Genomic DNA, 27,570 nt, shown 5'->3' with positions numbered 1-27,570 from the left:
GCCCCACAGCCGGGTGACTCAGACTCAGACTGTCCAAGAGCGCCGCGTCTACACTGGGCGGCCCTACTTACGCAGGAGAGGCTAAGTCAGAACTCCGGGACGGTCGTATACCCGAGCTCAGAACCCTACCGGGCACCTGTCTCCGAGAGGAGGCTCAGCTGCCCGACTTCTGCAAATCCTCTTCCCTTCCCCGTGTTCAGGTCCTTAATCTTCAGGGACCCCCTGCCCCCAGGGCGCTGCCACCCTGCCTGCCATGGATACCCCGTCGCAGCGGCGTGCCACCCGGAGCGGGGCACCGGCGGGCTCCACCCCGCTGTCCCCGACTCGGATCACGCGGCTGCAGGAGAAGGAGGACTTGCAGGAGCTGAACGACCGGCTGGCTGTCTACATCGATCGGGTCCGCTCGCTGGAGACGGAGAACGCGGGCCTGCGCCTTCGGATCACCGAGTCTGAGGAGGTGGTGAGCCCGGGAGGTGTCCGGCATCAAGGCCCGCCTACGAGGCCGAGCTCGGGGATGCTCGCAAGACCCTCGACTCGGTAGCCAAGGAGCGAGCCCGCCTGCAGCTGGAGCTGAGCAAGTACGGGAGGAGTTTAAGGAGCTCAAAGCCCGGTGAGTGGGCCCTGGTTCCGAGGACGTCGTACGGCCCAGGGAAGGGCTATGTGTTGGGAGGGTGGGGTGGCGGTGGTGGTGTCTGCAGCTCCCGAGAGCAGAGCAGGGAAGAGGCAGGTGGCATAGCCGGGGGCGGGGGGGGGGGAGAGAGAGAGAGAGCGAGCGAGCGAGCGCCAGCATCCGGGCTTCCTTCTGGGAGGCCAGATCAGGTAAGGGTAGAGGAAGGAACTATAGGAAAGAACTCTTTTGCCTGTTCCAGGGTCTCTAACCCCCCTAGCTGCTCGGGCTGAGTCGAATGGCCAATTACATGTAAGGTCAGGATAGCCTCTGAGTAGGGCACGTAGGGGAATGGGCGCATTTGGAGGGGGTGTGGGAAGCAAGTTGGAGAATGATAGCAATAGACTCTCCTGTCAGGGAGCCTGGGTTCCTGCCTGACGAGTACTGGCTGAGTACCAGATGGGATTTTGCCAAGTACCAGAAGCCCCAAGGAGAAGATTGGGCAATGACCAACTGGAGCTGGCATTGACCAGTCAGGAAGTCCTAGAGGTGTTGGGGTGGTTGAAAGGGTCCTGTCAAGTATTACCCTTGCATGAATTGGCTCCACGCCTACCTTGCCCAGGCTGTCTCCGTGCACGTGGTATACTAGCCCAAGCATGGGCTTCCAACCTGGCACGATACCTAGCAGTGTTTTTTGTGGGAGTGGAGGGGAGCTTAAGAAGACTGCTGATTCCCCTTTTGCCCCTGACATGGGCGCACGGAAACTTCCTGCTCCAGCCAATGGTGAGCATGGGCACTCTTGCCCTTCTTGGAAGGACTAAGTGAGCCTCCTTTCTTGTAATAAACTGTCCTCCTTACTAATACCCCACCCCCACCAATTGCCTGGGTCCTTTCCTGATTTTTTTTTTTACACAGGCTGAGTGTTAAAAAAAAAGTTTTTGCACCCAGAGTTCCCCACAGTCTTTGGCCTCTCTGGCTCAGAAATAAAGAGAGAAAGGGGCATGGCTAGAGATTCCAGTATGGACTATGTTGCTCCTGTGTCCTACCTCAGAGGAAGATTGGGAAGAAATTTACCCTCCGAGCCTAGCACCCTCTGATCTCAGTGAGAATTCAATCTTCAGTTAGTGGGAGTCTGTTTATTGCCTGCCAGAGACCCCTGTCAGTCTTTCTGACTGATCTGGTCACTTTCATTTTTTTGTGGTCAGGTTTGTGCAACTATGTCATCTGGTCCATCCCTTTCCTCTCTGAAGTTTGATCTTTGCCTTATTAAAATGCTTGGAGATTATGACTTTTTTAAAAAATTCAGCCGTTGGAAGTCTGCAGCCCCTCCCCTGGCCCCTCCTACTCTCCTCTACCCCACCCCACCCCACCCCACTTTTTTAAAAAATGGCTTTGGGGAGGTTAGGTCTTCCCACAAGTCCTAAGGCATTTCTTTCTCTAATGCTTGCTTCTGAATTCTCCTTCGTGAGACCAGTAAGAGTGCTTAGAGATTCTCCAGTGAATGAATCTATGGATTCAGGATCCTGCCCTTCCTCACACTTTCCTTAGTCGTTTTCTCTAAAGTAGTTCCCCCCCCCCCCCCCCATCTATTCCTCTCTGAAGAATTCCCAGAGTATTTTTTGGTGCCTTCCCACCTGCCCCCACCCTCAACCCCCTTTGTTAAATTTCACCCTATGCCTTTCCCTCTCTTTCAATCTTATTCTGCACTGGCCTAGGAAGAATCCACGTTAGTGAAGTGTGAAAAACAACTAACTCTCCTCATGGTCTTACTTAAATAATTTAACCCATTTTCCCCCCATGTGATCTGATTACTTACAGAGTGCAGAGGGTAGCTAATTAGGGACCAGAGGGATAGCAGATGAGGGATCTCAATCATTTTCTGAGTGTGATCTCTCAAGGTGAAGGAGTCAAGAAGAAATAAGTAAGAATTAGTTAATAGTCTTGTAAAAGTCCTGCTTTTAGTTCCTCTGGAACAGGAGATTTAGGCTGCTATTTTCTGCCGGAAGAACTGTGGGGTTAATAGAAAGAGCCAGGTTGGTCATTCTTTTTCTTTGATTCTGAAACTATTGTCTAACTCTCCTCCCTCTATTGCAGCTATCCCATCTTGGGTTCTGGGAGGGCAGTGGAGTGTGGGGTGGGGGAGGTGGGGAAAGAGACAGGGGTGTATGCAATGTATGTGTTATATTTAGCCAGCTGCTTCCATTCTCCCCCACAGATCCTGGCTTGGGGTGGGGCTGGGCTTCCGGGAGAAGGCTGGGTGCCCTGGGGCAGTGGGGATAAGGGTAAATTTCAAAGGGAAATTGACGGTTCTGGGTTGGGGTGCCTGGGATAAAAGGTGCTTTCACATCTTTTTTGTCCCCTTCCACATACCCAGGGTGGTAGGGGATTGGGGACAGCACCCTTCTCCTCCTCCCTGTTGTATATACAGAAGTCTTGGGAGTGCAGAGCACATGTTTGGACTAAAAGAAAACATTTGGCTCTGCGTGCGCGCGCACGTAACACACACACACACACACCACACACACACACACACACACGATAGCAAGTGTTGGTTTAATGTTTAATAAGAATTCAGGGCCAGGCTTGGAGGTAACAGCAGGAGGGGGCCGATCCTTTCCAGCCCTTGCCTCAACAACACCTACCCGTTTACCATATTCTGGACCCCAAAGTCTAAGCAACTCTTCATATTGGTAAGTGTGCAAAGTCAAGGCCCTTCCGAAAGTATCTGTGACCTCCGCCACCTCCCAGATTCTTTCTTTTTTTTTTTCCACTGAGTCAAGTAGGATTGATCCTCTGAGTCTATGGAAAGTAGAATCAAAGTTAGAGGAGTCCCAGGTCTTGGATAGTCAGAATCAGTAGCTTAGGAAAATGTTAGGGGGGAGACAAGGGGGATGGTGGACAGCTGTATTGGTGACTCACAGTTGTTGCCTTATTTATATCCCCACCCTGTGGCTTTACAAGGGGGATGGTGGTGGAGAGCATAGCTAACATATACCTCAAAGAAAGGGCAGGCATATAGACTGATAAACTGTTGAATCTTGGTGTCTGGGGACTAATAACCAAGAGCCCAGGTTTCCCACTTTGGCAAGAGTGGTCCCTAGAACGATTGCTTACATTCCTAAGCACTTTGAGATTCACAACTTGCTTTTCCTGACTATGAGATAGGAAGTACAAGGATTGATAATCCCATCTAACCGGTAGGGAATCGAAGGCTCAATGCAGTTCTTTTTTATTAAGCTCCTATATGGGCAGCAAAGCTGGCGCAGTGGATAACAATCACGGCCCTGGATTCAGGAGGATGAGAGTTCAAATCCAGCTTCAGACACTTGACACTTACTAGCAGTGTGGCCCTGGGCAAGGTCACTTAACCCTCATTGCCCCCCCCCAAAAGCTCCTACTATGTGCACGCACCATGCCAAGTGATGAGGATACAGAGACAAAAAATGAAACAGTGTTTGCCTTCAAGTAGGCTTAATTCTACATGCAGAAATGTCAATTTTACATATACATACATATATGTATATAACCCATACATAGTAAATACAAAGTAATTTAGAGTGGAAGGAGAATACCTAATAATTGGGGGGTAAGGGATGAGGGGAGGGGGAATCAGGAAAGGTCTTATGAGGGAGGTGGTACTTGAGCTGAGCCATAGAGTGAGTGAGGATTCAAGAGAAAAACACAAGGATGAGGAGAGATAACATTACAGGCACAGAAGACGGACTGTGCCAAAGATAGAGATAGGAAATGGAATTTTGTATAGGAGAACAGCAAGAGGGTCAATTTGGCTGAACCATTGAGGGCTCAAGAAGAATAATGTAAAGCAGCTTAGGAAGATGGGTTGGAAGAAGATTATGACGGGCTCCAAATAAGAAGTGAGAGAGTTTGTATAGTATCCTAGAGCAATTGGGAAACCACTGAAGTTTCTTGAGCAGGGCAATGACACAGTCAGACTGATGCTTACCTGAAATTGTCCATTTCATGTCTGAGATAAAACTTGAACTCAGTTCTTATGACTCCGTGTCCTACTATTCCACAACCTTTTCCATGGGGAAATCACCCCTTTTCGAACCATCCTCTTCCCCTATCCTTTATTTTGAGAGAAAGAAATAGGAAGTTGAGGGGAATGCCTCCTAACCTTGCAGTTGTTCCTCTTGGAGGAATTCCAGAATCTAGAGTCTAGGTAGGGAAGTGGTTCTGAAGCAGGTATGTTAAAGTCAAGCTCGAGAAGGCTCTCCAAGTTATGAGATGATGAGAAGAGAGAGGGACAGAGCTAAAATGAAGTCAACTTTCATGTGGGAAATCAGCCCCTTCATCCCTTTCCCCATTAAGGTCCCTGGGGGAGAGGAAGTCTGAATTAGCAGGGGGAGACCCTGGGCTTCTAAAAGCGGAACAGTCTCTTCCCTCCAGACAGGGTCCTCGTGCTTGATGATTTCCTGAATTACTAGACCCTCCCAGCTCCTGTGAGGACTAGGAGGGTGAAACTCTGGCATTAAGGAGATTCTAACATTCTATTCATTATCAAAGTTGGAAAAGTGCCTTAGACAGCAATAGAGTCCAATCCTCTAATTTGCCGGATGGAGAGACAGGTTTAGAGTTGATTTCTTGGAATCATAGAATTTTAGAGTTGGGAGGGACCTCAAGAGCCATCTAGTTCAAACCATAGCCAAAAAGGGAATCCCCACTACAACACAGCCTACAAGCGATCATTTATCCTCCTTTTAAAAACCACTAATGAAGGAGATCATACAACCTCCCAAATCTGGGCCATTCAAATTATGAAGATCTCTAATTCTTAAGTTTTTCCTGACATCAAACCTCAAATTTTTACAAGCATCTGTAAAATGGGGATACTAATAACATCTACCTCGCAAGGTTGTGATGACAATCAAATGAGATGATGTATGTAAAGCACTTTGAAAACCTTTTAAAAAATTCAAAAATCACAAAAATGATGTAAAAGCTGCTCATCATCATCATTTGCTCTTTGCAATCTCTGCCCTGTAGAAGCAACTAAGCAAATTTAATCCCTGTTAAAATGACATACTTGATGACAGCTATTGTATCCACTCCTGAGTTTTCTCTTCTCTAGCCCAGAGTTGGTTCCTTCAACTGATACTCTTTTGGCAAGAACTCAAGGCCCTTCGGCATCCTCATTGCCCTCCTATGACTCACCTGACCACAGAATTTTGAATATAGTTCAATCTATCCATGATAGGGGATCGCTAATATATTATAACCGACCCTCTCCAGGTTTTCAATGTCTTTCTTAAACTATGGTTCCTGGTTTTGAGTATAATATTCCCAATATAGTATGACCCAGAGAGAGTACAATGGGGCAGCTAGGTGGCACAGTGGATAGAGCATCGGCCCTGGATTTAGGAGGACCTGATGTTCAAAATCCGACCTCAGACCCTTGATACTTACTAGCTGTGTGACCCTGGGCAAGTCACTTAAACCCCAATTGCCTCACCAACAAAAAAAAAAAAAAAGAAAAAAAGAGTACAATGGGACTGTCACTTCCTTTTTCCTAGAAGTTATGCCTCTTTTGCAGCAGTTCAAGATCTCAAGAGGCTCATCCAAGGTCCCATAGCCAATGTAGCATCAACCAAAATAGGGCCCAAGTCTCCCAAATCTTAGGCCAATGCTTTTTTATACCACCCTATGACATCTTTGTCTCGGGTACTTAGTGATAAGAAAGCTTTAGGTTTAGGAGCTAGAAGTCTCATGAACTGGAGCTATGCTATGGGTCTGAATTTTTCCTTTTGACTTGGATAGACTTTTTCCCACCTCTGTGCTCCTACTTCTACTCCCCTTAACTCCAAAAGCACTACAACCCATACCCCACCCATGCTCATAATCATTCATATTTTTATAGTACTTTTAGCTTTACAAAGTTATTTTCTTAAAACAAACCTTGTGAGACAGGTAGTATATGTGTATCATATATACATCTATGTAGTTACAGAGAGATGATGAGGGGGGAGGGGGAGTCAGGACTGGTTTAGGTATCACCTCCAATTGTCAGTGCTCCCTCCCCCAATGCAGATGGTCCATTGGTCTATAACCTGTGATGCTAGAGCCCTTTGAAATTAAGTGAATTAGGGGCAGCTAGGTGGCGCAGTGAATAATAGAGCACCAGCCCTGGAGTCAGGAGGACCTGAGTTCAAATCTAGCCTCAGTCACTTGACACTTACTACGCTGTGTGACCCTGGGCAAGTCACTTAACCCCAATTGCCTCACCAAAAAAAAAAAAATTTAAAAAGACTGAAGTTAAGTGAATTGCTATGGCCACACAATTAGTATGTATCAGAGCTATGACTTAAACCTAGGTCTTCCTGACTCCTCAAAACTGGCCCTTCATTCACTACAATATACTCTCTTTCTTACCTTTCTTTCTTTTTTTGGTGAGGCAATTGGGGTTAAGCGACTTGCGCAGGGTCACACAGCTAAGCTAGTAAGTGTCAAGTATCTGAGGCCGGATTTAGAACTCAAGTGTTCCTGACTCCAGGGTCGGTGCTCTATCTACTGCGTCACCTAGCTGCCCCCGCTATAATATACTCTCAATATAAGTAGGATCTCCATTTTAGAGATGAGGAAATGGATGCTTAGGCAGATGAAATGGACATGCTTAGAACCATCAAACTAGAAAGGATTAGAGATGTTGGGATTTGGGACCCTTGTTCTTCAAGTCCATGATCATTCTTTCTACTCTACTTCTCCACTGCCTCTCAAGCATGATGACCAGGATTTATTGCCAAGCAACACGTTAGGAGGCAGTGAAGTCACAGGGTTCATTCAGTTGGCTAGAGAAATGTGCATACATGGCAGAGGTATAGACAGATTCTTCTGTATCCACTTTTGCCTCTAGCCAAAAAACCAGTCCTGAATCCTCACTTGGAAGTGATGTTTCTCTGCCTCTGTCTCTGGCTCCATCTTTCTCCCTCTCTCTTTGGAGGAGGCAATGCCCATTGGCAGAAACCAAAAGCTGATTGTGTTCCCCTTTAGACTGTGGGGGTGTGAAGTGAGCCCTTTAGGGTATCCTTGATCCCCACTCCTGATGTAAAGACTAGAGAAGGGGCGGGGGAAGAGGGATTGGTCAAGACATCTCCCTGGTTACTGGGCTTCCCTATCCAGTGCCTCAGCCTAGAGTCTGTAAAGGATTTAAATTTCAAGAGGAATCACAAGAAAACTTTTTCCTCATTTCTGTTGCTCAAATTTCTCCTAATCGGTCAGAAATATTTCTCTCTCTGGTCCTAGTAGGGTAAGAAAACTGACCTCAATGTACAATGTGTCTGAGCATTCCTTAACCCCACCCTTACCCTCAATTCAATAAACCTCAGTGTTGGAGTTGAAGCACAGAACAGCTGTCTGGGACAACTGGAGAGAGAAACTGGCTTCTGGGTCAAATGCCCTCATCTCATAGTGGCCCTTGTGCCCTGCCAGAAAGAATGTTAGAGCTGGAAGGGACTTTAGTCATCATCTAGTATAACCATCTCATTTTACAGATGAGGAAACTGAGCCCCAGAGAGGGAAAATGTTTTACCCAAGGTTGCAGGGTTTGTCAGTTTATTCGCTCCTGAGTCTAGTGCTCTTTCTATCCAACCACAATTCTTTCTTTTACTCTTTCTTCTTCCTCCCCAAATGAAAGGAAGACAGGATTGCTTTCTGTTTTCTTCCCATTGTCCTATAGAATACTGAAAGTGGGGGCAGCTAGATGGTGCAGTGGTTAAAGTGCTGGCCCTGGATTCAGGAGTACCTGAGTTCAAATCCAGCCTCAGACACTTGACACTTACTAGCTGTGTGACCCTGGGCAAGTCACTTAACCCCCATTGCCCTGCCAAAAAAACAAACAAACAACAACAAAAAAAGAATACTGAAAGTGACTGATATTTTTTATTAAGTAGTTAAGCATTGAATCTCTCGCTCAAATGCTTTTTGAAGATCTCAAATCACTTTAGACCTCAGGTGCTAGTCTGTGGTCCCAAAAAGTGCTATTATCATCAACCAATCACAAAATGGAGAAATAACCCCATCAAGTGCCAAATGACATAAATATGAAAATATTTACATTAACCGTGAATATAATAACCAAGAGCATTCTTAGTAACATTCATCAATAAAATGTGTTGTTAAAGTATTAACAATATCCTTGGTTTTAAAAGAACAGTGGGGGGGGGTAGCTAGGTGGCACAGTGGATAGAGCACCACCAGTCCTGGATTCAGGAGGACCTGAGCTCAAATCTGGCCTCAGACCCTTAATACTTACTAGCTGTGTGACCCTGGGCAAGTCACTTAACCCCAATTGGCTTACCCCCCCCTCCCAAAAAAAGAACAGTGACTAGGACTAGTAATTACCTCATCAGTAATTTTGCAACATTGGCTTAAGTGATACTTAATTGCTAATAAGAAAGAGCAATTGGTCTTTTTTACAAATTAAATATTTTATTGATTAGCAGTGGTGCTTTTAAAAACACTGTCTCTTCTCAATGTCTCCTCTACCCCTCATGAATCTAGCAAGGAAGAAATGCAGTATAGTAAAACAAACCAACCCTTTTGCCATATTTGACAAGGAATACCCTCTTTCACACCTACAGTCTATCACTTATCTGCCACAGGGAGGAAGTATGCTTGCTGCCAGTGCTCTGAAGTTTCAAAGTTACTGCATCGATCGGAATTCTGATATCTTAATCCTTTCTCCACTTAGGATAAGAGAAAAGAAGTGTTGGTACAGCAGATAAAAGATTGTATAGAATAGACAACAGGGTTGGGGTCACCCTGCAGAAAGATGGGGGTGATGTTTTCAATGTCCAGAATTCCTTCCTTCCTCCTGTCCTGTTTGTTGGCTTCTGGCTTCTGTTTTCCTCAGGCTAGGGTATGAGGTAGTTTGGGGACTTTATTAGTCCCTTGGGGAGGAAGGAACATAAAGGGAGGGGGGGTACCTCCCTGTCTCTGACTGGGAGAGGAAGCTGGGATCTCTTCTCTTGGAGCCAGGCATAACTCTGGCTGGCATCCCAGGGGTGGGAGTGCTGAGTCATGGTGGGAGCTAGGAAAGAGACAGAAGTCGAGATCATGGGATTCTAAAGTTTGGGGAAGAGAAGGCTGAGGAAATAAGTACTTAAAAAACAAAAAGGCAAACTCCAGCTTTCCTGTGAAGGCTAGAGATTAGTTTCCTGGGCTTTTTGGCAACAAAATACCCAGTCTTGGTCTTTTTGGTGGGGTGAGGCAGAGCTGTGTCAAAATCCAGGGAACTGCCATGTGAGGTGGCACTTGGAGAATTCGAAGAATTGGCAGGATGGATGTAATGGTGTCTGGGGGATGCTCTGGCCTCGTGCTTCTATGAAATTGTGTGTGTGTGTGTGTGTGTGTGTGTGTGAGAAGAGAGAGAGAGAGAGAGAGAGAGAGAAGAGAGAGAGAGAGAGAGAGAGAGAGAATGAGATTGAATCAGATCGAGGCAAGGGACCACTGCTTCTCCTCCCCACTCATATTGTCTTATGATGGACGTTGGGGGTGCAGAGGACAGGACAACTGGATCTTTTCTCAACTAGCCAGGGGACTGAAAAGGAATAGGGGCTTAGAAGTCTGCTACTCTGGGAGTCCTCAGCTCCTGGGCAATGGGACCTGCCCTTTCCACTCTTCTCAGATAGGGAGGGAACACTGTGTTTACCCATACCAGGGACTAGAATGTGGTGGGACTAGAACTCCCATATTTTCCCCTACTTCCTTTCATAACTCTGGGGTGGGGTTCCTATACTCTTACTGGTAAGTAGAGTTAATTAGCCAAGACCAGAAGATTGAGAGTTAATAATAGTTGAGAGGAGATGCTGAGGTTGCAGTTTGGGGGGAGGGGATTCCCTTCACTCTCAACACCTTGGACAGCTGCCTCCTTCATCCAATCACTGCCCTTTACTACCTTCTCAGTTATTTCCCCTCCCACCATACTATTAGTTCTTTCTCTAGCCCCTACTTCCTTTTGCCTAACTAGAGAGGGATGACTTTGGGCCAAGATAGAGGGGAGTAGAAAAAGGATGAGATGAGGAAGAAAAGGAAGTAAGGAATAAGGAGAAGAAACTTTTAGCTGGAGGTTGAGTCAGGAGGTCTAGGGGTTCACAGAAGCCCCTGCCACTTGCTTCCTATGAAGGACCTTGGCATTTTGGCCCACAGCCTCTGTACAATGCCCGATGATACACCCAGCAGCTGTGACTCAGCCCTTGGCCCCCTGCCAACCCCTAGTTCTGTTCTCCAGTTGTGTCTGAACATGTAAATAGTCATCTTTCTGTCCCCTCCCCCAACACACAAACCACCTCCCCTCCCTGGCATCTGTCTAGCTAGCTTCGGGGAGGGGCGTAGGAGAACAGCTGGGAGCCCTGATGGCTCTGCATGGGAGATCTGAGGGCCTCATGCCTTGGGCATGTGGGCGAGTGTCACACCAAGTGTATTGTGGAGAAGGATTGCCACACCTAGTACATGCTTGTGGAAGTCTCTTGGGGGGTGCCTGGGGTGTGGTCTGTACCTACTGTTCCATGTATTTGAAATTAGGAGGTAGCATAGATAGTATTTGTGTGTGGTGTGGTGTGAGACACTATGCATATAGGGAAACAGCGAAAGGAGGAGCCCTTTATAACTTTATACCATGGGTACTTCCTCTTGCTAGGAAAAGGAAGAGGATGGTATGGAATGTCAGATCTAGAAAGGACTTGAGAGGTCATCTAGTGGAATCCCAAAGTTGACTGATGAAACTAAGTCCCAGAGAGGGTGAATTGGTTTGTCTACCACCTCATAAGTAGTAACTGGCCAAACAGGGACTCAGATTTCCATCTGTTGACAAGGGCTGCCCACTTTCCATTATGGCATATTGCCTCTGGGACCCTGGAACCCCTATGTCTGACTGCCTGCCTGCCTACCTTCCCTTTCTCCAGAGACTTTTTCTTCACTTGAGGAAGGGTCCTTGATACCCAGAATGAGGGAATGCAGGTGGAAGGCAACAGATGGGGTGAGCAGAGGACCCAGGTGTCCCCGGATTCCACATCCTGCCCATCTGAAAGAGGTTTCAGAGCCACAGACCACTCAGGAAACCAGGTGGTGGTTTGTTTTGAGGAGCAGAGAATCCATAAGCCCCGAAACTTCCTTTAGGTTTCCTATGGTACATGGTGAGGGAGGTTGTATATACATATATGAGTGTGTGTGTCTCCCTTAGTCTCTGTCTTCTTCTAATGTGTGCGGTTCTGTTGTTCTCTCTTCCTCCCTCACTGTCTCCTCCTGTGTTTCTGTCTCCCACTGTTGTCTTTCTGTGTAACACTTGTCTCTCCCCATGAGTCTCTTGCTATTTCTGTCTGCTTCTCTCACCCATGGAGCATGTTTGTATGTGTCTCTGTTACCTCAAGTATTTGGCAAGGTGCTTAAACTCTCTTGACCTCAGTTTCCCTTGTGTAAAAAGAGGTGGTTCTACTAGAGGAGTGTTAAGTTCTCTTCCAAGTATGATACTCTGTGACCCTTTTGTGTGTAGGGTTGGGGGAAGGTGTGTGTGTGTGTGCGCTCGCGCGCGCATGTGCCACACACATGTGTGACATATGCGCACATAAGTGACGGGGATCAAGGCTATAAATAATACTGTCCTTATACTGAATAAGCATTACCATCTACTTTGGGGGGGGGGGGTGGAGGACAAAAAAGAACTAAGATGAAACACCCCAGGGAAACAGAATAATTAAGTGCTAAATAACCAAACAGTTATGACAAAGAAGATGTAATGCCAGGCTAATACAGCACTTCAGGGTTTACAGAACAATTTCCTAACACTGACCTTGTGAAGTAAGTGTTGCAAGTCTCATTATCTGATTTTACAGATAAGGAAACAGGCCCACCGAGGGAAAAGAACTTGGCAGGGATCGGACACCTACTAAGTGTCAGAACTGGAACTCAAACAACGGGTCTGCTGACCTTGTCTTATGGTGATGGTGGCCATGGTGGTAGGAATCAGTGAGGCCTGAGACTGAAGCACATTTATTAAGTGCCAACTGAATGCCAGGTGGTGTGCTAAGTGCTGGGGATACAAAAAGAGACAAAAGACAGTCCCTGCACTCAAGGATTTTTACAATCTAATAAATATGATTCCTGTTATTAGTCTGAGTTCCATAGGTACTAGGAATGGAAGGGACAATCAACAGAAGGAAGGGCAGGCAGGCAGGTACTTCAGGAAGAAGGAACAGCGTGGGCAAAGGTTCTGAAGGGAGAATTAGGCCTGAGACATGCCCTGTGTGGGTGTGGTGGTGGGGAGGGATGGACAGGCACAGTGCTGTCCCCACCCTGTCTTTAAGAAATCTCATGCTGTCTAGTTTGGGAACGTGTGTGTGTGTGTGTGTGTGTGTGTGTGTGTGTGTGTGTCTCCCCTGCATAGCTGGGTCTATTGCTCACGGACAGCCCTTCCGTAGCTCCTCCTTCCTTCCCTCCCTCCCTCTGTCCGTCTGTCCCTGCCCTCCCTCTTTGTTAGCCCCAGCCTGGGGAGCCTTACTCCTCCTCTCCTCCCTCCACCCCCCCTTCCCAGCCCCACCCCAACCTAGTGGAGGAAATGGGGGCCTCTCCCTCCCAGCCCAGGCCCCACCACACACTCCCTAGTCAGCAGGCTTCAATAGCTTCCCTTCCCCCACCCAGCCCTGGTCCTTGTTTCCATATGTGGCTGTAGGAGCCAGGATGGGTCTGGGTGACTCAGCGGGCGGGTCAGAGGCTGGCCCTGGGCCTGGCCCGGCCCCTCAGCCTTCCCTGGCTCCAGTCCCTCCTCTCAGCATAGCTGCAGCCCCCGCATCGTCTCCTTTTCTCTGGCTGGCAGCCCTGTGCTAGGCCTCAGGCCTCAGTGCCCAGAATTCTCTCCTCACACAGGCTCTAGATCCATACCCCACCCCACCCCCGATTTAGCCCTCCCTTGCATTCAATTCCTTCCCCTGAAATGGGCTTCTTTCTACCCCTTAGTCAAAATCTCTTGGTCACCAGCTTCTTGCTCCTACCCACCCACTCATTTTCCAGCTTAGGTTTCTGCTAAACCTGAGTTTTCTTTTTCCCCACCCCCTCTCACCCCCTCTTCCCCATCTCTTCCCTTGGAATTGGATTTATCAAGATTTAGCAAGGGATGCCCCCAACTGTGCTCTGAGATCTTGGTGGCTAGGACAAAGGGGGAGCGGGTAGATGTGCCTTCTCTGAGGTAGGGGTGTGGGGGTCTGGAACAGGACATGGGTAGAACCAGGGTCTCCCCTGTGGGCACTAGAGGATTCCCTTGACCGGGTATTGTCTGAATGAGGATGAGTCACCTGGGGAACCCCTGGTTCCCACCCTTTCCAGGCCTCTTGCCCAGGCATAAATAAAAAAAGTCGATATGTGCCCACCAAACCCGTTGGCTGTCCCTGTTGGACACTTGCCCACATCCTGACACCCAAACGGCCATCTTGAGCAGAAGCCCAAGCATTGGATAATACAGTTTAGAACTCGAACAGATCACTGTGCCAACTCCCTAATTTTACAGATGAGGAAACTAAGGCACGGCGATCTCAAACCTATCTCCTTGCCTGGAAGTTTGGGTTTTCTCCCGATCTCCACTGGCCTTCAGTCATGAGTTATTTTTGAAGGACCCCTCCCCTGCAACTTTTTCAGAAGGAAAGGACAAGAAGAATTCCCTTCGGTTTCCTCAGGTGTAACTTCTAGTGAGATGGATTCAGTTTAGATATGTGGTTCTGGGTCCTGGAGCAAAGAGAAAACTTGGGAAGTGAGGTTCTCCTGAGATGGTGAGATCAGCGCAGTGGGCTGACAGGACTGAAGAGAGGGGGGAGTCCACACCCCTCAGATGCCACCTCGTGGTTACTGGCTGTGGTTCTGAGGCTCTGAGTCATGTGGCCATGGGAGGTGGTGGCTTTCCTCCCAAGGGATGGGAACCCCCTGAGCCTGGCTAAGGAAACCACAGAAGCCTCAACTCTTCTTCCTCTCCTAAGCGGCTTCCCTAGTCTGAGGGGTGTGACTTGGTGAGACCCTCTGATCTGTCTGTCTTCCTCACCATACCCTAATATCTTTCTGTCTCAAACTATAACTAAGGCCCCCCTGGACCAAAAAGGGAAGGGAATTACACCTCGTTCATTTTTTTCTCAGGACTATCATGGTTAGGAACAACAGTGGAAGGATTCTAGTTGGACTTAAGGAAAGACTTACCTACTTAGCCCAATTGGAGGGAATTTCTCACCCCTAACCTCCCTTTTGTGTTAATAACTCATCTGCTCTGAAGGTGTTTTTGAGAAATGGGTGGGGCAGCTAGGTGGTGCCGTGGATAGAGCACCGGTGCTCCTGGATTCAGGAGGACCTGAGTTCAAATCCGACCTCAGACACTTAATACTAGCTTGTGTGACCCTGGCAAGTCACTTAACCCCAATTGCTCACACACAAAAACAAGAACAAAAAGGGGAAACCAAGGAGGAGGAAAATGGATGGCGGGGTTAAGAAGAAATGACCTAGACAAATTATCCCTCTCTGCCTCAGTTCCTCATTTTTCAATGGTGATAAGAATCACCAGGTGATCTCTAGCTCTAAAATTCCACATGTCTCCTCTTAGAATGAGACTGACTCATCAGGAACCCTGGGGAGCCCAGCCCACTGAGATCCACCCTTTTCCTCTCCTGCATCTGCCCAGGGTGGTAGAGCTTTCTCAGCTCACGCTCACCTGTGTGGGAGTGGGGGATGGCTCCCTCCCTCCCAGTTTGCCATGTTTTTACTGGGTCCTGGCTCAGGAAGGCCTTCCTGCTGGTTAACCTTAAATCCAACCTACTGGATCTGGGGCATTCCGTCTATTATGTGCTTCTGGGCCTGAGGGCCCATGGAAAAACCAAGCCCCTGCAGCTCTGGAGTCAGACAAAGATTCCTCTGCTCGATCACTTTGCGGCTGGTTTTCCCCTTTTCTTTTCCTCCTCCTTCTTAACTCCAGCTGCTTCAACTTTGGAAAAGTTCTGAAGTCATGGAAAGTTGGAGCTGTACTCCCAGCCAGGGGCTGGACGGGATGGCGGCCAAAACCCAGGGCTGGATTTTGATTTTATTTTTAGCTTTTTTCTGGCTGAGATAAGGAAGGGAGAAATCACTTCTTCTGTAGACAGGCTGAGTGTTTGTATGAGGGAGGCACCTTGTCCTGGATTGGGGTGGGGGGTGGGGGTGGGAGCGAAGGAGGTGTGTATAGCAGCGATGGGCAGAAGAGACCCAGAAGGCAAAAACTCAGAAGTGACAACCTCCTCCTTGCCAGGGTCATCATGTCCCTCTCCATGGGCCAATCAGATCTAGTTAGGGTAGGGTGACTTCTTATCTTTATAATTCTCTGGGTGGTGAAAGAAGAAATATGCCTGCCTGTTCCAATCTCATGCCCTCCCCTAGACTAAAGTTCTAACCTCCATCTGTCCTGCTGTAGTGTGAATTTAAATGATTCTTAGGGCTTTCATACTAGAAGCCTAAATGAAAGTGTGGACTCTTCTCTCCATAGCGGGTAGGGAGTATAGGTTTTTGTGGGGACACACTCTTGAATTTTCCCCTTTCTATTTACTGCTGTGGTCTTAAGTTTAAGAAGTTCAGATAGCATTGGAGGAAGGGGGTAGCAACTGATTCTTTTCTTTCTTTCTTTCTTTCTTTTTTTTTTTTGATGAGGCAATTGGGGTTAAGTGACTTGCCCAGGATCACACAGCTAGTAATTGTTAAGTGTCTGAGGTCGGATTTGAACTCAGGCACTCCTGAATCCAGGGCCGGTTTGCTATCCACTGCGCCACCTGGCTGCCCCCAACTGATTCTTTCTTAACCCTTTCCCTCTCCATCCTAAGGGTGTCCCAATGTAGACAGGATGGTAGTATTTAGAGCTAAAAGTAATTTGAAAGATGATTCAGTTTAACACCTTCATTTTACAAATCAGGAAATTAAAGTCCAGGGAGATTTCCTTTGGTTGTCCAAGGTCACACAGGTCCTAAGTAGAGCCATGATTCAAATGTGATATAGGTGGATAATAGGGCACTCACTGGATTTGGAGTCAGAAAGACCTGAAATCAAATCCTACCTCTAACTCAGCTGCATGACCCTAGACAACTCACTAATCTTTCTCAGGGCCTCAGTTTTACTCATCTGAAAATGAAAGGGTTGGACTGCATGGTCTCTAAGGTCCTATCCAGCTGGAATTCTAGACTCCTGGACTTCAAAACCCATGAAAGATATACAGAGTTTCTATACTGAGGCAGAGCCAAGATGGCGAAGGAGAGGCTGTGACTCCCACAAGCTCCAGATAAACCCGTCCACTCACTCCCAAATAATGCGGTTAAAAAAAAACAAACAAAAACCCAAAACACCAGAGCAGCCTAATGCACATAAGAACAGAGTGAGACTATTTTTCAGCAAAAGAGGGAAATTGCGATCACCTACTGACCAGAGTTTATATACCACAATAGGCCCTCTTTCTCCTCTCCCTCTCTAGGATCCATTGATCTGAGTCTGGATTCTAAGAGTTGTCTTTTTTTAATAAGAAGAAAGAAGTCCTTCTACCCACTTCTCCATTTATCTGAAATAGCCAGTGCCCCCAGGGTGGGATAGCTGAATGTGTTGATCCCTGTTGTCCCTAGATTTGCTTTAAATTGGGTTCGAAATAGTTTTAAGGGAAGCTGAGGTCAGTACCCACATATGCCTAGTTGGCCTGAGAAGCAACATCTGGAGTCAGATACTGAGGTTCCTCATTTGCAAGAAGTGTGGGTCGAGTTCTCCCATGAATCTGATGGAACATCCCTCCTCACCCCACCCTGCTCCCAGAGAAGTGGTCAACTGGGAAAGAACGAAGAGGAGAGAGAATCTAGCCATCTTTCTATGCCTAGCGCAGAGAAAGGGAGAATCCTCTGGCTTTGTTTTCCAAGGTCTGGGATGTTGATTCCAGTGAGATTTCCCTTTCCCAAAAGTTCCAGGAGAATCAAATTCTTCCTTTTGGTTCTTCCCTCTGCATTGAGGAAAGGGGCAGGGGAGGAGGGAATCCCAGACTTGACTGCTGTGGCAGCCTCTTGGAAACAGACATGGAAATAACTTGAGAGCCGTGGTGGCTGGGTTCCGATGTGGGTGGTTGAGTTGAGGGAGTGAGGAAGGCTGGTTTGAAAGAAGTGGGTTGGGCCTAAGGAAGAGAAAGTTAAGGCCTTGTGTAGGAGGGTGGGGAACAAAGGTACCCCTGTTTCTTAGAGGAAGAATGGAAGGAGGGGGGAATCAGTTCAAATCATGGGACCCCAGGCTCTCCTACAACCCCCCAGGCACGTTTCCTAGCCCCTGAGTCATGAGAGAGGTGGATTGTTTCATGGGACCTGGGTAATCTTGGCTGCATCCTGGTGTTTGGGTTGGCGGGGCGGGTGGAGCGGGGAGGGGAGGGACCCTGGCAGTATCCTAACTCTTTGTTTTAGGTAGGAACCAAATAATGGTGCAGCCAATGGCACCCTCTGCTGGTGTCAAGTGGAAAGGCAAGAAGCAGCTGTCGGTCTTAAAGGGAATGTTATTGATAGAACTGAAAGGGACCTTTGAGGGCATCTACTCTGGTCCTTCATTTTACAAAATGAGCAACTTGAGGGCCATAGAGGTTAGCTGATTTGTCCACCATCCACGCAGCTAATAGATAAGTAGCTGAGCTGAGATGTTTCAGGACACTGGCCTTTTCCCCTTTGTAGCTCTATCTCTGACCATCCCAGTTTCCTTGGTTTGTCCAGTGCCTTCTTTGACCTTCTCTTCTTTTTTCTATCCAGCAATGCCAAAAAGGAGGGGGATCTGCTGTCGGCTCAGGCCCGGCTCAAGGACCTGGAGGCACTGCTTAACTCCAAGGAGGCAGCTCTGAGCACAGCCTTGAGTGAGAAGCGCACCCTGGATGGAGAGGTGCATGAACTCCGGGGTCAGGTGGCCAAGGTAAGACCATCTCCATAGGCTCTACAGGTAGCTACGATCCACACACTTCCTCCTCCTTCTAAATATCGTTCATTCTCCCCCCACTCCCCACCACCTTTCTTCCTCCTTTCTCCAGCTCTGGCAAGCTTACTTTATACCTCATACCCTCAGGAGGTTCCCATCTGAGCTACACACAAGAATAATCACCTCTCAGTCACATCATGAAGGGAAGAAGAGGTGTGAATGTTTCCAAGTATATCTTGTTGGGGGCAGCTAGGTGGTGTGGTGGATAAAGCACTGGCCCTAGATTCAGGAGGATCTGAGTTCAAATCTGGATTCAGACACTTCACACTTACTAGCTGTGTGACCCTGGGCAAGTCACTTAACCCTCATTGCCCTGCCCCCTCCCCCCCAAAAAAAAAACCAACCCAAGTATATCTTGTCTCCACTAGATCCTAAAGTTCTTTGAGGTCAGGGAATAATGTCTTACATTTCTGTGGGGCACATGGGGCTCTCATTAATTACTTGAGTTGAATTGAAGTTAAAAATCTGTAATCACTTCAATTTTTCTGTGGAATGGATATATCCTGCCCAGGCCTGACCCTAAACTCCTCCCCCTTTGACCTGCATGTCTCCATTGTAGGGGAATTGTGTGTTTCTAAGGAGCGCACACAAGTCATAATTGGGAGTTGACTATTTATTTAATATTAATTATATGGTGTGCAGGGGACACACAGAGTAATTGTCCTAATGACACCTTGCATTTATATAATGTGCTTTACTTTCAAAAGCACTTTCCTATCTATTATCTCCTTTTATCCTCACGTTACATGCTAGGGAAACTAGCCCAGAAAAGTTCTGTAAGCAACCCAAGCTCAGCTTAGCTAGTTAATGGCCAAGCTGGGGCCCTGCCTTCTGACTCAGAGTTCTCTTGCTCTGTCTTTTCCTGCCCTCGTGACATACAGTTCCTTTCTGAGGCGAAGATTTGACTGATGGCAGATGATTAGCCCGATGTAGCCCTAACTAGTGTCAGATTCATTTCCAACTCTTACTAAACCCTAGAAGAAGAATCACCTCTACTGAGGTTAGTGTGTGCTTACAAGGAAGGAGAAGGGAAGAATCTCCTGAAAGATTGCCGATAGACTCAGGGTGCAGGAGACTTTTTTTTTTTTTTAAAGATATGGCCAGTTTGGGAATTTGTTTTGCTTGATTATTCATGCTTGTCATATTTTTCCCCCTTTTTTTCTCTTTTCTTCTAATGGGTGGTAATAAAAGGGAGAAAAAAATAGAATATTATTCATTGAAAAAATTGCTTTAAAATTTTTCTTAATTAAACAAAAACGAAAGAAAGGAAGTAACCCAGTCCAAAGTCCAAAAAGGAATTCTCTTTCTCTTTCTGTCTTCTCATGGCCCCACCACCCGAACTCTAGTTAGGTGACCTTGGGGTAGACGTGGAGTTAAGTCCCATTTTGCAAGAGAAAGAGATAGTCAGGTCATGTGGTACAGCAGAAAGCATACTAGCCTGGGAGTAGAGGAGACCAGGCTTTCAGCCCTGCTGTCCTCTCAGCCTCTGTTTCCTCACCTTTAATGCTGTTTTCCCCCTAATGCTGAGGCCTTTCCTTCCAAGATACCTTGTATTTAGTTGTATTTTTGCTACATATATGTTTATCTGTACTTGTCTCCCCCCAATACATTGTAAGCTCTGTTTGAGTAGCAATTGCTTCTATCCCCAGTGTTTCAAACATAGTAGGTGCTTATTTGTTTATTGATTAATTGATTTTAAATTAGGGGTTCTGAAATAGGTTTTTTGGATAATTACTTCAAAATAATTAGTTTCTTTTGAGTCCTCTATTTTATTTTATGCATTTAAAAACATTAAGGGGGGCAGCTAGGTGGCACAGTGGATAAAGCACCAGCCTTGGATTCAGGAGGACCTGAGTTCAAATCCAGCCTCAGACACTTGACATTTACTAGCTGTGTAACCCTGGGCAAGTCGCTTAACCCTCATTGCCTTGCCAAAAAAAAAAAAAAAAAACACAAAAAACCCCCCAAACATTAAGAAGAGGCCCCCAGGGGGCAGCTAGATGGTGCAGTGGATAGAGCACTGGCCCTGGATTCAGGAGGACCTGAGTTCAAATCCGGCCTCAGACACTTGACTAGCTGTGTGAACCTGGGCAAGTCACTTAATCCCCATTGTCCCCCCCAAAAAACCAACAAGAAGAGGCCCCCAGGTTTCATTAGACTCCTGAAGGGGTCCCAAGACACAAAAGAGAGTAAGAACCTCTGTTGTAGGCACTCTCTAAAACTACTAAGGATTTATGACACTTCCCTCTCTTCCTTTCTCCCTCTCCCCACAGCTAGAGGCAGCTCTGAGCGAGGCCAAGAAGCAACTTCAGGATGAGATGCTGAGGAGAGTGGATGCTGAGAACAGACTGCAGACACTGAAGGAGGAGCTGGACTTCCAGAAGAACATCTATAGCGAGGTAGGGGTGGGTCCAGAACTGCAGGGATGCAGGGGAGTAGCAAGGCTTACCTGGTTCACAGGGACCCCCCCAGTTGGTGAAGCCTAGGGTTTATTTAGAAGGTGCAGGCTTCTTGAGTGGCCAGGAAACCTTGCTTGCTGGCAGGAGTTGATGGTGGGGAGGGGGAACACCTGGAGTGAGGCCACTGCTGAGGTGTGAGAAGAGTGCCTGATAGCTGGGCTCATGTGGTTGTATGCTTGGCTGGCCCTGACTCTGATCCTGCCCCCCACCCCCGGCTCCCCTCCACTACCTAGGAGCTTCGTGAAACCAAACGTCGCCATGAGACTCGCTTGGTGGAGATTGACAGTGGGAAGCAGCGGGAGTTTGAGAACAAGCTAGCGGATGCCCTGCAGGATCTTCGGGCTCAACATGAGGATCAAGTGGAACAATACAAGAAGGAGCTGGAGAAGACCTACTCTGCCAAGGTGCCCCGACCCCCCTCTGCCTTCCCTTGGGCTTTCATGGGCTTCCTTCTCTACAAAGCCTGTTCCCTGCCTTCTAGGCACAGGAGGGGTGGGGTGGCCAATGAGAGCTGTCCACCATCCACCCTGACAATGGCTTTCTCTCCCCTTTGTCCCACCATGCCTCTGGAGCCCTAACTTAACTGCCTTTCCCACTTTCTCTCCACCCCTCCTCTACCAGCTGGACAACGCTAGGCAGTCTGCTGAGAGGAACAGCAACTTGGTAGGGGCTGCCCATGAGGAGCTGCAGCAGTCACGCATCCGCATTGATAGCCTTTCTGCCCAGCTCAGCCAGCTCCAGAAGCAGGTATTACTCTGCCCTACCCCATGGCAGGAATGGCAAAGGAGAGGCTGGGGGTGATGGAGTCACCAATGTCAGGGAGGAAAGATTTGCCCCCTGGTGCTGTCAAGGTAAAACAGTGAGGAAGGGGAGGAAGGAGGGAAATTCTCCAGGAGCCTCCAAGCAAATAGAGACAGGATATAGCTAGACAAGGTTAGCCCATGTATGGGAACAGGGCTCTAAACACTAGGAGCTCTCGGGGTTCTGGGAGTGCATTTGGGGCTTCTGAATGGAGACCATGGGTTTTGTTTTTTTTTTTTTAGCAGCAGCTGAGCAGTTTTTTTGAGAGCAGCAGGTATCAGTTCATTTTCTATCTGAGTCATTTAGTTTTGTGGAATGTAATTGAAATTGTTAGACCTTGTGAAATATTTCCTGGCATTGAGGGAAGTGGTATTGAGGTCAGTGGGCTATTGGGATCTGCTGGAATTCCTGGAGATCCTAAAGGCTGACCCCTTACCACAAAGGGGAACGTAATGGATCCTAGGTATCTATGGATTTCATCATTGGCATCTCAGATCCCTCTTGAGAGCTCATTAGATCCTCAAGGATCTCTCTTCCTCAAATAGCTGTCGGCCAAGGAGGCAAAGCTGCGGGATCTGGAGGACGCTTTGGCCCGGGAGCGGGATACAAGCCGGCGGCTGATGGCTGAGAAGGAGAGGGAGATGGCAGAGATGCGGGCAAGGATGCAGCAACAGCTGGACGAGTACCAGGAGCTGCTGGATATCAAACTGGCCCTGGACATGGAAATCCACGCCTACCGCAAACTCCTGGAAGGAGAGGAGGAGAGGTGAGGCCAGGAAGAGGAAAGCTGAGGTCAGGCGGCTGGGGAGGACTGAGAAGTGAGGGGGAGGATGAGCTGGGTGTGGGTTTAGGGCCAAGATTCCCAGCCTTAGGTCCCTGCCTTAAGTGCCAGTCTTCCTCTCTCCCCCTTTCTTCATCTACCTCCCCCTATGCCAGGCTGAGGCTGTCCCCCAGCCCCACATCTCAGCGAAGCAGGGGCCGGACCTCATCGCACTCATCCCACACCCAGAGTGGGGGTAGCGCCACCAAGAAGCGGAAGCTGGAGAGTGGTGAGAGCCGGAGCAGCTTCTCCCAGCATGCCCGCACCAGCGGTCGAGTGGCCGTGGAGGAGGTGGATGAAGAGGGCAAGTTTGTGCGACTGCGCAACAAGTCCAATGAGGTCGGTGGGGAAGTGGGCAAAGGGGGTGGGGAGGAGCTCGGATACTTTGTGCATACTTCTCCAAGGGGCCCTCCCTGCAATACAACCTCCTATAGCTTGGGGGACTGGAGAGAGGGTGTTGCTATGTATAAACAACGGGGATAGACTTCAAAGGGCTGATGAAGATGGAGGAGGAATTTAAGGTCAGATACTTCTGAGTGGAGGTTAGACGTAAAGGAAGAAAGAAAGTGGGGAATCAATCAGTGGGTGATGCTGGCTTCCTTTCTTCTTTCTCCTCTGGCTTACTCTGCCTTCTTCCTCTTCCTCTGACTCTTTCTCTTCCCATCCCCACCTCTTCCTTTCTTCTAGGACCAATCCATGGGCAACTGGCAGATCAAGCGCCAGAATGGAGATGAGCCCTTGCTGAGTTATCGCTTTCCCCCCAAATTCACTCTCAAGGCTGGGCAGGTGGTGACGGTGAGTGGGGCGCCTCCATACTTGAGTGGCTTTCTTTTGGAAGTCCTGGGGAGGGGGGGGTGATGAAGAATATGGGTGGATCAGCTGTGAACTTTGTCCTCTTTCCTTTTTCAGATCTGGGCCTCCGGGGCAGGAGCCACCCATAGTCCTCCCACTGACATGGTATGGAAAGCTCAGAGTTCTTGGGGTTGTGGAAACAGCCTGCGCACAGCACTTATCAGTGCCACTGGAGAGGTGAGGTCCTAACACACACACCCCTCTCTCACACATACACCCACATGCATAACTCCCCCCCCACATACACCACTTTCTCTCACATGCACCCCTTTCACTCACACACACACACACACACACACACACACACACACACACACACACACACCCATCCAGTCTCTCCTTTTGCTGTACAAGATCGCCCTCTAGTGGCTATTTTTTCTCTCCTTTATTGGCACTGTGTGTTCCTTCTCCCCTCTCCATCCCTATCTTTTTTCTGTTGTGTTTTCATTTAGAGGATTACCTCTCAGAGGGTTGGCAAGTCAGTAATGGCACCTTTATTAGCTGCCTACTATGTGCCAGGCACTTCCCTAATCACTGGAAATACAAAGAAAGACAAAAGGGCAGTGCTAGCCTTTGAATTTAAAAGTTCACAATCTAATGGGAGAAATGACTGGCAGATAACTGGGAACAAAGGAGATCTGGACGGGATCAACAGGAAACAACAACAGAGGGAAAGAACTAGAATTATGAGGCATTGGGAGGTGGGGGTCTCCCTGCTGTGGGAGGGCTAGAGGTCAGACTGGAGAAAGAATTATTGGGCAGGGACAGTAGAATTCATCCAATTTGGGAAAAAAGATCAGAGAGGGGGAGTAGTAGGGAAACAGGAAATCTGTTAGAGCACTTTGTCTAGATTCTTCCTTTGCCCCAGTACAACCTTCTAGCGTACTTATTTACATTTTGTACAGAGCTCCTTGCTCCTTGAGAGAGAAGGGGTTATATGGTTTTTCATCTTTGTAGTTTCTTTTTTATTTCATTGTTTTTTTGTTGTTTGGGTTTTTTTGGTGAGGCAATTTGGGTTAAGTGACTTGCCCAGGGTTACACAGCTAGTAAGCATTAAGTATCTGAATCCGGATTTGAACTCGGGTCCTCCTGACTCCAAGGCCAGTGCTCTATCTACTGCAACACCTAGCTGCCCCTTCATCTTTGTAGTTTCAGTGGCTGTTACTTATATTTTGTGGTCTTCCTGACTCCAGGCCTAGCACTCTGTTCACTTCACCACCTAGGTGCCCCATTACTTATATGTAGTGTGTATATATGTATGTGTGTATAGTTATATATACACATTTAGTGTTATACATATAGTTATATATAGTATACATATATTCTTACTGATAATCCAGTAGGTGATTAATGAATGCATACTGAATGAAACTGAAATTAAAAAGGGTTCTTAGGGAGGGTGAGAGCCAATGGGAGCTGGAGTGGCAAAGGGGGCTGTGGCACCTAAGGGAAGAGATGGTATTTCCAACTATGAAGAGAAGAAAGGATTCTTTGGAGGGCAAAGGGCAGAGCAAAGTGAGCCTGATGTTAAATCACATGGGATGGATGCCCTCCCTGTTCCCCTCCCCCCTTTCCTTGACCTCATTCCCACTCTGTCTCCTTTTACCAGGAGGTGGCCATGCGTAAGCTGGTACGCACGGTGACTGTCAATGATGATGATGAGGACGAGGATGGAGAGGTCCTGCTCCATCACCACCACGTGAGTGGCAGCCGCCGCTGAGCCAAGTGGACAGGTGGCCCTCAGCCTAGGCACCCTGTCCAACCCACAGGGGTGCTCTTACTCCCTGCCAATTCTTTCCTTGGGCCTTTCCACGCCAAGTATATTCTCATTAAAGAGTTTTTTTTATAACCTCACACAGCTGCCCTGGCCTTTCTTCTCCTCCTCCCTCATGCCTCAAACCCTGGGACTCAGGTGTCTGAGTGTCCTAGAGAGGGAGGGAGGGAGGGGAGGACATCTTGGTGTCATGTAGTGTTCCCATAGGAGGGGAGGCAAGGCAATGGGTGAGATCTGGCTTTTCCTCAGTTAGGGCTTCAAGGAATAGCAGATAAGAGCAAGAGGAAGCCCCTGTATATATCCATATACCTCTGTCTTCTACTTCATCCCTTGCTCCTCATCCCTTTAGCACTCTGAAGTAGCTAAGGCAAAGCCAGACTCTTATCCTCTGGGTCCTTCTTAATATGAGGACTGTTTACCTTCTGAAGGCATTTCCTTTGCCTACCTGGTTTGCCTTATGCTCTGCCACCCTTGGCCTCATTAGTCTTTTAGGGAGCAGAGATCCTTCCTATTTTTAGCCTCATGCCTGGAAGTCTAGGGACTTGGGGCCAGTTGCTCTCAATCCCAGACTCGCCCCATCCCGCCTGAGTCTTGTCTCCCTCCCCAGGGTGCCCACTGCAGCGGCTCGGGGGATCCGGCCGAGTACAACCTTCGTTCTCGCACGGTGTTGTGTGGGACCTGTGGGCAGCCAGCTGACAAGTCCGGGAGCGGTGCCGGGGCCGGGGCTGGTGGCTCTGTCTCCTCTGCCTCCTCAGCCTCCAGTGTCACTGTTACTCGAAGCTACCGAAGTGTTGGAGGCACTGGGGGCAGTGGCTTTGGGGACAACCTGGTTACCCGATCCTTCCTCCTAGGGAACTCACGCCCTAGAACCCAGGTGAGTCAGCTCCTTCCCTTCTTCCTCCCTCCTCCCCCATACTCCTGGTTATCTGGGGGAGGGGCTTTATGGAAGCTTTCATGTAGCCACCCCCAGAGAGGAGGTAGGTACCCAATTGGGGGTGGGGTAGGGAGAGAAGGTGCCTAGGAGTGTCTTCACCTTTCCCCTTTCTTGTTTCTCTTCTAGACTCCCCAGAACTGCAGCATCATGTAACCCGGAATCTGGTGAGGGGAGAACCCAGCAGCCCTGTCTGCTCCCTCTTCCCACTTCATGCCAATTTTCTCCCCCTCCTCTTTTCCTGGAGGGAGAGTCTGAAGCCAAAAAAAAAAAAAAACCCAAACAAAACAAAAACCAACCCCCCAACCCTTCTATGGTTTTGTTCTCCTCCCTGCTCCCCCTTCCCGTGTTTTGTGTTTTTTTTCTAAGAGAAGTTATTTTCTACAGTGGTTTTATACTGAAAGAAAAACACAAGCGCCAAAAAAAAAACCCAAAAACAACAAAAAACTACAAACAAACAAACAAAAAAAGAAACAAAACGAAAAACAAAAGGGAAAAAAAAAAGTCTCCTCTTTCCAGATAATGGTCTTTCCCCCTCTTCCTTTGCCCCTTCCTCCAAACCCCAAACCCTATATTTTAAGCCAAAGAGGGTTTCCTGTAGGGGCCAAGGGGGGAGAGGTGCTTTTAGGGAGTCCAGTTTTTGCTTTCTGATGCTGCCTGCTTCTGTTTCCAATATCCTCCTCCCCTCATATAACCAGGAACCCTCTTGAATGGTGCCTCATCTGCAGGTGGAAGAAGTCACCTGCCCAGCCGCTTTCTGTCCTATGAGGAACAAGGGTCTTTTCCTTGCTCTCCCAGGGGGTGGCCAACATACTGGGAGAAAAGGCGCTTGGGCCATTCCCCTCGTTGAGGCTTCTCTGGTCCTTTGGGGGTCGCTCCTGCTGCCTCCTTTCTGCTCAGCCCCCAGCTACAGTGCCTTTACCTGCATTTTATTTAGACAAGGGATGGGAATGAGGGGAGAGGGGAATTGAGGGGAGGTGCTGAGTTTGAGTCTCTGCTCTCCACCTGCTTTTATGGTTGGTGGGCTCCATTATGTCACTGAAGGTTGACGAAGGGAGAGGAAGAGAGTGGGGGCAGAGCTGGGAAGATAACCTACCTGGATCCCAGCCCCCGAAAAGAAAAGGGAGTGTGTGGAGGTAGGGTGGGGTGGAGGAGTAGGCTTTTCAGGTGGCTTTTGGCAAACACTAAGGAGCCCCTTGCCCCAATCCCACAAACCCATCTGCTTTCCCCTACCCTATTTCTCCTTCCCCCCAACCCCAACAAATTAATACACTAGACTTTTATGTCCCTGTGTGTGTGGTGTCCTTTGTTGGGATGGGGCAGGTTCACATTTCACATCCT

The 27,570-nt window shown here is 48.2% G+C and overlaps 1 protein-coding gene across 1 annotated transcript; it reads left to right on the top strand.

Annotated features, from left to right (window-relative positions):
* Positions 1 to 10: 10 nt before the first annotated feature.
* On the top strand, positions 11 to 27,516 carry LMNA (lamin A/C). Its single transcript, XM_044004154.1, is given in 15 exon segments — positions 11 to 466; positions 468 to 491; positions 493 to 577; positions 580 to 610; positions 18,373 to 18,529; positions 20,866 to 20,991; positions 21,285 to 21,455; positions 21,673 to 21,798; positions 22,398 to 22,618; positions 22,789 to 23,011; positions 23,360 to 23,467; positions 23,582 to 23,701; positions 25,134 to 25,223; positions 25,906 to 26,172; positions 26,359 to 27,516. Coding segments are annotated over 15 exon segments (1,989 nt in total). The 5' UTR covers positions 11 to 253; the 3' UTR covers positions 26,386 to 27,516.
* The last annotated feature ends 54 nt before the right edge of the window (positions 27,517 to 27,570 follow it).

The sequence above is a fragment of the Dromiciops gliroides genome, chromosome 4 (assembly GCF_019393635.1).
Source record: "Dromiciops gliroides isolate mDroGli1 chromosome 4, mDroGli1.pri, whole genome shotgun sequence".
In the NCBI taxonomy this organism is placed as follows: domain Eukaryota; kingdom Metazoa; phylum Chordata; class Mammalia; order Microbiotheria; family Microbiotheriidae; genus Dromiciops; species Dromiciops gliroides.
This window is presented reverse-complemented; position numbering and strand designations above follow the sequence as displayed.